Source organism: Brienomyrus brachyistius, chromosome 14 (assembly GCF_023856365.1).
Source record: "Brienomyrus brachyistius isolate T26 chromosome 14, BBRACH_0.4, whole genome shotgun sequence".
Lineage (NCBI taxonomy): Eukaryota > Metazoa > Chordata > Actinopteri > Osteoglossiformes > Mormyridae > Brienomyrus > Brienomyrus brachyistius.
In genome coordinates, this window is record NC_064546.1 from 25,072,772 (window position 1) to 25,083,164 (window position 10,393).

Here is a 10,393-nt window from a genome sequence, read left to right on the forward strand (position 1 = left end):
AAGGTAAGTAGAATATCCACTTCACGGACTCCATTTATGTAGCGTAGTGATTGTTTGTGGCCAGCAGGGGGCGCCTAAACTTAGAAGACCCCACGAAAATGCCGCTGTACGTATTTACCAACAGTGACATGCCATATCACATCTGAAACCGTTTGCCTGCTGATGTTCTGCGATTGCCCTGATCTTTTGCACACCATAGTCTCGGTTCACAACAACATCTGTACGTATCTATTCATTGCTTTTTCCACACCACATCATGATTTAAACTTTGTGTCTGGTGGGTAATTAGTATTGAACTGTTGTGCTTATCATGTATAGCGTGCGTGTTAAATAGCCCGCGAAGCCTTTCATTAAAAAAAGGTGATGAAAGACACCACAAATGTCGCAGTATCATTCTTCTTATCCACTTCTTACACGTGTGGAAAATCTAAAGACTTATTTGAAATCACCAAATATCGCCAAACCCACATTCATCACATTAATCTACAAGGAGATACTCAGAAGAACAGCGACTGTCACCACCGGTGCAGCTTAAAACCGCAAAGAGCCCAAGATCTGATGCATAACCTTTAACGATGGTGATTGTGACAAAAGACTAAAACACTGATGACGTTAAAGTTATGCAGAACAAAGGGTGTTTCCACGTGGCTAACACACATGCTAATACATGCTATGTGGGATACTGGCAATTCAGTCTCTATCTGCAGTCTCCATGAAGTCTGTAAGATCCCAGTCCTCGTTTAAAGCGTGTTTACTTTGGCTTTATCTATTGCCTAACAAAAAAAAAAGAAATTGTGGCAAAACAGTTCGGGTTCCCAAAAAGCTTTCAATTTTCCAGTTGAGACTCGCATGGCCTTTAATGAATCGAAAGCAGACGTCCAGAAATCCACTTTGATGTCTGTTTGCTGTAGGTTTGATCACCACTCTGGTCATGACGCCTGACGGGCCCAGAATGATTTTACAATTCTGCTTCTGTACTGAGACCCTGACCCACGATGACTTGGGGCAGTCTGGGAAATTTTTACCTTGTTTCTGCCAAGTCAAGCCCTTAAGTCCTGCCCTCCCAATGTGACAGAAGCTGAGAAAGGGATGCATTCTGGTTCAGTGACAATAATACTTATGGGGATTAGAGCATCAGAGTCTAAACATAAGACATCTGCAGCCATGTGTTTGTGTTCCTCCACGTGTGGAAGGGTCTCCCAGCCGCTTGCTGGATGTCCACTCACATCCAAGTCTCCAGAAAGTCCTCCTATATACTTGACTTCTGATCACACTATTCCTGCAGCAGTAGAAGCTACAATCTTCCCATGTCATGGAGCTCAGGAGGATATACGTTATTCCTGCTTCCCAAACCGGGAAGGAAACATCTGAAAATAGAACTGAAAGCATCATACAGAAATGCCTTTACATTTTGATAATTGCTTTTTTTTTTCTAGAGTCATAGCACTTTTAACAGTGGGTGTCAAATTTGATGGATGGTTTTTTTATATATATATATTTCTCCTGCACTCTCAGCATCATTCTTAAACTTTAGTCCAGTGTCCATGCAATACCTTACAGCAGGAATTTTCAACCTACTGTCTAGTACCCCCTAGGGGTCTGCATCAGTTGCAGTGGGTCCAAAAAGATATTTTGTAAGTTGACAGTGTTTGGAGTAAAAGATAGTGCCCCCCAGGCAGAACCAAAAATATTCAAGGGGAGTGGTGCAGGTTAATGATTTAAATCATTTTCTTTATGTGAGTTATTCACTGAAACTGTATTTCACAGCCCATGACAGCCCATGTAGTATTTGTTGATCTTTTATACTTTATTATTAAACTTAAATGAATGTTACCCATAACAGCTCCTGGCTGTTTAATATTAGCCTCTACAGAGTGCTTAGTGTTATTAATAGTCTTAAGTGCTGACTTCAAAAATGAACTGTCATGTTGTTTTCGTAGGCTTTCCATGTGTGTGTATGGTGAACAGGTGGTTGTCTGGTTAATGCACAATGAATGCCTCAATTGTTGCTTTGCTATATTCATCCACATGTTGGGGGGAAAAAAAGGCTATTCTTGGATTGGGGAGACATTCCATTCTGAGGCAGAATTACTACCTCTTCAAATGAGTAAATCTTCGTAGAGATCCTCAGGGCATTTATGCACTGTTTTAGATTTAAGAGGGGCCAAGGGGCATGTACTGAGAGGGTGGTAAATTATCTGTATGTGGGAGGTGGGGCTGATTCTGATTCACCTGGGAATTCCCTACACTCCACAGTATACGACAGTTTACCAGCAAAGACCCTGGCGTAATGCTGATCTCTATGCTAAGGTTATGTCTGGAGTATATAAACAATGGCTGACCACGGAGCTCATCGTGTGTAGATGAAGCAGACATCAGCACAAGCAACCAAGGCTACCCCAGCATTCTGTAACACGGTTTATTTTTCAGTGTCTATATGAGTGTAACACAGTACTGGTGCAACACTCCAGTAGTGTTACATAAACCAAGTTGTAGACTTCTGACTTTTTTTGGGGCGATCGATAGGGCAGCCTGAAGTCACAGTGCTCCCATTTCAGCTATCATTTCACTGTCACACATCATCCTAGCACAGGTGTCTGTTGTGACAGGCTTCCTAGTCACCATTCCCTGTAGGGCAGCAAGCAAACAGGAAACTGCTGAGTGAGGCTGCTCTTTAGTGCCGCTTGCTTGTGTTCCTCTCCAGATTCAGTGGAACACATGCCAGACAGCTTATTTCTTCATTTCCTCGTATCTTACTTCAAAAAGGAGCCTTATTTTGGGGTAGTGATTCATGAGCAGGTTTGTTCCAATGGCTTGTATAGAGACCCTGATATAAAAAGTAAATCCTTTTTTTAGATTCAACATAAGACGGTTGTGATTTACTGAAGCACTTCAACTAGGAAGGTAAGATCTATAATCCCAACGCAGTCTCAGTTATTTTCAATAGCTTTAATACATCTAGAATTTCCAATAAATATTTTTTTCACATCCGCAGTCATGTTAACAAATTAACTACCCATCCAAAGCCCTTCACTAAGGATTACATGGTTATGTTTACAATGAAAGTGTATAACAGTAGGGACCTCTGGAAAAGGTGGGGGGGGTAGAGATTGGTATGGGCGGGGGGAGGACTTAATAATTTAAATACAAAGGTTTATTTTTGGTGCGATGAATGAAGCCAAATGAAATTTTGGGGGTTACATGCCACCAAAGTACATGTAAGGGAATAACTCAACCATGACGTTGGGGTTTAATGGTAGCAAAAATTCTGCAAAAAGCCCAAGCAAATATAAGGGTTTTGAAGGGGCATGAAGGAATTTTGTTATTAACTTATTGATAACAAACGAGCTTGATGGGCTGAATGGCCTAATTTACATACAACAGAATGGGTTGTATACACATGACCACTAGAGGTCAGTATTACATTCCTATATTGAGAAGGCTGATGATAATATTTATCCATCGTCCAACTGCTTATCCTGTGCAGGTTTTGCTTTGTGGTTTTCTCTTACTGTCCAGAGAGGCAGTAAGACTAAACAGTATCTCTTAGCTGCCCTCATATGTGTCCTGTTATACTCAGTGAATGACTTCCAAACTGAGTAACTCAAGACCTCTTTTTCATAATCCAAATACAGTATTAACAAATAAGCCACCCCGTTAAACTTTTCCTGACGAGCTTTTACACTGTTTTCCTACAGAGTCGGTTTTATTTTTACGTAAACAAAAATTTATTTCTATTATGCCTCTGTACGCTTGGCTAGCGACCAACATTAACCCAGTTATTTTGAGACGACAGTTTAAAAAAGCACATTATAGCTATAATTGAAAAGACCGGAAACTGAAGGGCACGCGTTCGTTTGACGGCTGCGTAGCCGGAAGTCGGGTTCAAAGGTAAAAGGTCACGACATTCTCTTCCTGCGGTGTAGCGCGGGGTAAAAATGACTACTCTCCGAGCATTCACTTGCGACGATTTGTTCAAATTTAACAATATGTGAGTATAGCCTTTTTGTTTGTTTCTGTGATTCAGTTGTCGCTAGTTTCCTGGCAAGCGTTTCAGGAACGAGAGTCAGCTAGGGACATTACTGGTCCACTGGCAGTTTAGCTAAAAGCTAAATGAACGTTTGCTCTAATCCGTGTTGAGTTCTGTCTTCATGTAAGTGCACGTCTTTTATTGCGTTAACTAGTCCGTTATGTGTGGCTGCATATCAGATGAGATTCTATTATATATTGTTTGTTACGTAATTGAACTATTTTTTTCTGCAAAGTTAATGGTGATGCTTGAGTTGCCGACGTTGACCTTTTACATATGTTCTGTAGTGCTATGTAATACGGAACAAAATGACAGAATATGAATATGTGTTTATTCGTGTATTTTTTTTTATTTGGCAGTAATCTGGATCCACTGACGGAAACGGTATCCTTTCAGTGTAGTGTAACTTACGTTTCCAGGCGTGATTTGCTCTTCGGACAGGTGCTTTGCCTGGTACCCTGTATATGAATAAAATCCCGCACACATTGACAACAGCCTTGGACGAAACGGCGTTAAAAATGTTTGACTCCTTTACAGTCGCCACCTAGTATGGCATCCCGTTCTACCTGCAGTACCTTGCTCACTGGCCGGAGTACTTTATTGTGGCTGAGGCACCGGGAGGTGAATTAATGGGCTACAGTAAGTGTTGTGTGTGGAAATGTACTTGTTACTTGAGTGAAATATCTAAAGTTCAGGTGTTTTTTTTTGTTTGTTTATTGAGGGTATTTTAGTATAGTCGTGACTGATTATGGCACTAATTGCTGACTTTGTGGGTGTTTTTTTCCGAATGAAAAGGATCTGGTCTTATGGCTTATTTACCTGTTAAATTGCAAAATCAATGTGGATTGTTTACCCGAGAACTGTCATTAAATTTGGGCCCCTGTTTGAATCCCCTATGTGTTTCTTGAACTGTGCCGTTTGAGTAGTCCCTGCTCTTAAATGCTTTGTGCTCTCCACGCAGTCATGGGCAAGGCCGAGGGTTCGGTGGCTCGGGAGGAGTGGCACGGACATGTGACCGCGCTGTCTGTGGCCCCTGAGTTCCGGCGCCTTGGACTGGCTGCCAAGCTGATGGAGCTGCTGGAGGAGATCTCAGAGAGGTGTGTCCTGGTCGACGCTCACGCCGAACGTGACCTCCTAATTCTCCATTGTTTGTCCTGCGTCGTTCTTCAGCTTTTAGGTGGACGATTTTGTCCGAAATGATTTGTAATTCTACACTTAACTCATTTCGACGATGTCTTTCATTTTTGGGGATCAGTTTGCATGAAAACTCTTGGTAAAAGATGCTAGAGGCTCATTGAGCTAGGAAGTTGATGTCTCTGTTGGTCGCCCGTCTTTCAGGAAGGGGGGCTTCTTTGTGGATTTGTTCGTCCGGGTCTCCAACCAAGTGGCGGTGAACATGTATAAACAGCTGGGCTACAGTGTCTATAGGACTGTCATTGAATACTATTCTGCCAGCAGCGGGGAGCCTGATGAGGATGCGTATGGTGAGCTCACTTACCGCCACACACTCGCTTTCCTAGCGTCTCCATGACTGCCGTTTCACGTCACTAGTTCCCGCTGCCTATCCTGTTGTTTTGTTTGCGTGTGAGTGCACGGCTTAACCTGAATTGGCAGCTTTTGGCCGGCGTGGCGGATCGTGTCCGGCAGACTGTCGCAAAGTGCCGTGTCGTCTTCTGCGTGAGTCGGGTCCTTCTGTCGTGCTCAGCGCCCGTTTGTCTCCGCAGATATGAGGAAGGCATTGTCAAGAGACACGGAGAAGAAGTCCATCATTCCCCTGCCACACCCGGTCAGACCCGAAGACATAGAATAACCAAGCGCTGTGACTCTCTTTCAGTTAGCCCGTGCAAACATACTGTAAATATGCCCCAAAAAAGGAATATTCTCTAACAGGCCCCAGTGTTTAGTTTTTAACTTATTTATTTTGATCATGGGAAGATATAAATTCTGCAATGTGAAAAATGGCTTACTTTGGCACATTTTTAATATGGGTCCCAGGCTGGTCATGGGGTTAGGCTTACGGACTGGACAGCTGTATGTAGTAGGAACATTTAGTTACTGCTAGAGAGTCACAGCTATACAGATTTTTATTTTTTTTATTTTTTTTTCCACTTGTAATACGGATATGCTGAGGGGGGGAATAAAATTCATATACCATGATTCTGCTTTCATTTTTAATGCCATGCTCACTGCACCTTTTTATTAGTATATTTGGCAAATCTATGTCTTACTGATTTCATTATAGATTTGGAAAATTGTTAATCGCTTTAAGAAACGTTGAAGATGACGCTGGGAAAGTCGAATTTTACTCGCGTTGCAATCATCCTTTGACCTTTTGGTGTAATACATATAGTGGACGCTAGATGGCGGCAAAATCTAAACCTTTCTACAATTGAATGACCGAGTAGTTCAGAGAAATGCTGACTATGCTTGGCTGTCCTATGACGTGCTATTTTATACCCTTTCATGTTTAGTTTTTAATATGCAGAATATAACGTTGTCTTCCCTAAGCCTCTTTCCCTAGACATGCGGCAGGAAGGAAATGATTACATTTCTATAATAAAATACAGGGTGGTCAGTTTAAATACATTTGACATTTTGGTGAAAGGTCTTTTTAATTGCTTGATGTATTTGAATAAGGGTGCAGGCCTATATTTGGGATGTGTCGTATATTATTTGTAATACACCCCATCAAGCAGACAGGTGGTTGTATACAGTGTTGAGTTAATATAACTCTGGGTGTAAATACTCTGACTGTGTATCACCAAGACAAGGCAGGATACAGTTCTGTATGTTTGCATCTCCATGACAAGTTGTGCAGCAGTGAGTCAGTACCCGATGTTTTTAGCTGAGTTGTCGGGGTGGGGTGAAGGGGGGGCTTTAAGGGGACAGCTCCTACCCCCCTCCTCAGGCGGAGCTGAAGCTGGCAGGGTTGGTCTTTGCACATATGGTAGATGTGGCCTAAAATTAAGCCAAGTCTTGCAACGACTGAACATATTGTTCACAGGCAACTGTGACATTCTTGTTTTTTTTTTTTTGGGAAGCACGGAGTGACATTTGATGGGCAGCCTGCGCGGCGTTACGCGGGGGAGCTGCCAGTCCCGCCCCCCTCGCAAGATGGAGAACTTGCCAGGGTGTGGATTTGTGTGATGGAGAGAGAGAGAGAGAGCAGAGCGGGAGATGTTTGAATTTCGGTAGAGGATTCGCTGTGTGCCGGGATGTTTTATGACTTAAAACACAATCATTATTAGCTGAGCGCTTGTCATGCCCAGGCCAAGGTGGCTGTTTGGCCCTGTGTGTTCACCAGTTCCTTCATTGCGCTGCAGAGTTATGTCACCTGGTGAAAGCTGTAATAAACGTTTTCTTCTTCAAACTCTGGCATAGTTACCATTCAGTCAGTTGATCCATACTGCAGTTAATCTATGGTCTGCAATTCACTGTTCATTCAGTTCCCCTGTCAGTTCAGTGTGCATGTGGCGAGATGTATAATATCCTTACATCAGTGGTTTTTTTTTAATTTTATTTTGAGTATTACTTTGTCTCCATACGGAGGTTTTGATTTATATAATATCTCAGTATTGCCAGCAATATGGGTAGCAATCACATGATCAATATAATATACAGTTCTGCGTCGCTTACCGACAGGGATACCTTTCCGAGAAAACGTCGTTAGGTGATTTCGTCTTTGTGCGAATGTCGTAGAGTGAGTTTGGCACAGCCTGCTACACACCTAGGCTGCAGTACTTTTAAAAAATAAATATGAAGTGTACACACTACTGATTTAACAAGTACAGTATGGTAAATGCATAAGCCAGTATCGTACTTATCAGCTACGTACTGCTACGTAATTGTTTGTGCTGTACTGTTTTATGACTAGCAGTGCAGTAGGTTTGTTTACACCAGCATCACCACAGACGCGTGAGTATTGCATCGCACTACAACGTCACTAGGTAATTTCAGGTTTTCCCATCTGATATGATCCTAGGGGACCAGCGTTGGTTGTGCTGTCCGTCACGCGCCAAAACGTCGTCATGCGGTCTGACTGCCATAGCCCCTTTATCCGTCTTCGCTGCTTTCAGTGTCGGGGGAGGTGGTTGTGAGGGGCGGGGGCCGGGAGGGAGGGGGGGCAGAGTCCGCGTTTGGCCGCCTGCCGGGGCTCTCCCGCCCCCCCTCGTGTGTCACAGCTGTTTGGAAATATGGGAGCGAGTCGCAGGCTGTCATGAGTGAGCACGTAATGTATGAGTGCGACACTCGACGTGACAGAGCGCGGAGGGAGGGGCGGCGGTGCCTCTCGGCATGGGTGTGTCCTGCCCCTCCCAGCGACCGCTACTGCCAGAGCCGTCCTGTCTGGGTAATACTCAGCCAAACCAGGCCCCCGGGCGCTGAACTGGCTTCTCTCCTGTACGCTCCAGTGAGAAAGTTTCAAGAGATTAACTTGCATGTTCGGGGTACCGACATGCAAATTTGTGAAGTTAGCTTACAATCCTCATGCCATAGTACTTATAATGACGGATGATGTGCAATGGAAAAATGGAGGGACAGAATCTCTTTGTGGGAGTCCCCCTGGCACATACACTGTATGGGCAAAAGTATTGGGACGCCCATAGTAATTACCGGAATGGGCCGTATAAGCCACACCCATTGCTGACATGCAGGTGTATAAGTAAGCACACAGCCATGCAACCACCAGCATCAATGGCATCAGAATGTGGGGGGGGTGATGTCATACAGGAGAGGCTAGTCAGCCCAGCACCGCCACTGGACGCCGCCACTGGACGCCTTTCCAACAAGTCGGTCCCCCATATATCTGTCTTGCTAGAGCTGCCCTGGTCAACGGCAAGTGAAGTGTGAAGATCTGGGAACAAGTTCAGCTGCCAGGTGGGGGCCACACAAGCATCAATACCCAATCTGAATGGCAGCAGATCCCACCAGCAATGTTCCAGCATCTGATGGAAGGCCTTCCCAGAAGAGCACAGGCTGTTATAGCCACTGAGGGTTCGTCAGCTGCACATTAATACCCTTTGATTGAGAGTGAGGTGGAGAAGCTGGTGTCCCCATCCCTTTGTCCCTCTACTGTAGGTGAAAATGGCCCAACTGTAGCTTTTAGCTGCAAACTGCATATAAGCTGATGGAAGAAAAACCAGCCGCCCAGTTATATTTGGACACACAATGGTTTTATTAATTTTAAGGGCAATTGTTTGTTGTCACTAATGCTTATGGAAAAGGAGTTTGCTGCTGCAAGGGTGCATCTGTCCATGGCAATGAGAGCAGGGAGCGGCCGATCACACCGTTTGCCAAGGGCAGGGGATTGGATCCCACCCTCCTCAGTGCCCTGACAGGTTTCACCCCTGAGGAGAACGGTGGATAGAATTTGAGTGTGGATCATAGTATCCCGTGGGCCGCCACAACGCCCTCCCCCCCAGAGTTAGGCTACAGTGACCTCTGTCTCTCTTGTATGATGCTCCAGTGGGCGGGGCTTTCTCTGTGGTTCTTTTTGGCCCCTCCCACTTCCCATCATCAGGGCACCAGGCGCGGGCCGAGGCGCCCCCGTAATGAGTCTCCGTCGTCGAGGCGCTGAGGGCACTTCCTTGGCTAATTACCCTGTACAAACACGAGATCGCATCTGTGGATATATACGGCACAAATAGAATTACGGGGGGGGGGGGGGGGCTGCACAGCCGGCGGCAGCTCTAACTCTGTTAGGGAGATGAATCCTGACGTACCGCAGTCCAGCTTATTCATGATTAGCTCGGAGAAAAATATCCTCGCGGGGAAAATCCTTGTACACCGAAATCCCGTAAATCCAACCACTTGTTTTTCATCCATTCCCACCGAGATGGTAATGTAATTACTCTGGTAATTATCTTCATTAGCGCCAGGGGCCGTGGGGTGCGTCCCCCCCTCCCCCCACTCAGAAAGCCCTCCCGCCCAATCGCTGCTCTCTCTCTCCTTACATATTCTGTCTTTTTATTGTTAGAGTAAAAAGACAAAGCAAATCCTGGCTCATCTGTGCATGTCTTCTGAATTTTATTTTATCCCCCAGTACTTCTCCAGTGGCACATCTCCTCATCCCTCCCCTTAGCAGAATCAGTGGGGGGGTCCAGAGAGGGTCCTCTGCCCTCTCCCTGACATCTGCCCCCAGAGCAGCCACGTGATCGCCTCTGTATGCCCGTCTGCACCGTCAGCAGGCCGTCTAGGCGGCCTTGGCATCGCCCACCCCCGAGGCCGGCCTCCAAGGGTCAGGTGGGTGTACAGGCAGCAGCTGGCATGGCGGGCGTCTCGAGCCAGGTGCTGCGGCTGGGCAAATACCACCATTCTCCAGCAAGCAGAGGGGCCTTTTAATTAGAGATTACTGGTAGGGAAATA

The 10,393-nt window shown here is 45.3% G+C and overlaps 1 protein-coding gene across 1 annotated transcript; it reads left to right on the top strand.

Moving 5' to 3' along the window:
* Positions 1-3,862: 3,862 nt before the first annotated feature.
* On the top strand, positions 3,863-6,187 carry naa20 (N-alpha-acetyltransferase 20, NatB catalytic subunit). The gene is made up of 6 exons (XM_048975384.1): positions 3,863-3,991; positions 4,390-4,414; positions 4,579-4,669; positions 4,992-5,127; positions 5,369-5,514; positions 5,755-6,187. Exons 1-6 carry the CDS (start codon positions 3,939-3,941, stop codon positions 5,838-5,840), a joined length of 537 nt encoding a protein of 178 aa, XP_048831341.1. The 5' UTR covers positions 3,863-3,938; the 3' UTR covers positions 5,841-6,187.
* Positions 6,188-10,393: the final 4,206 nt, after the last annotated feature.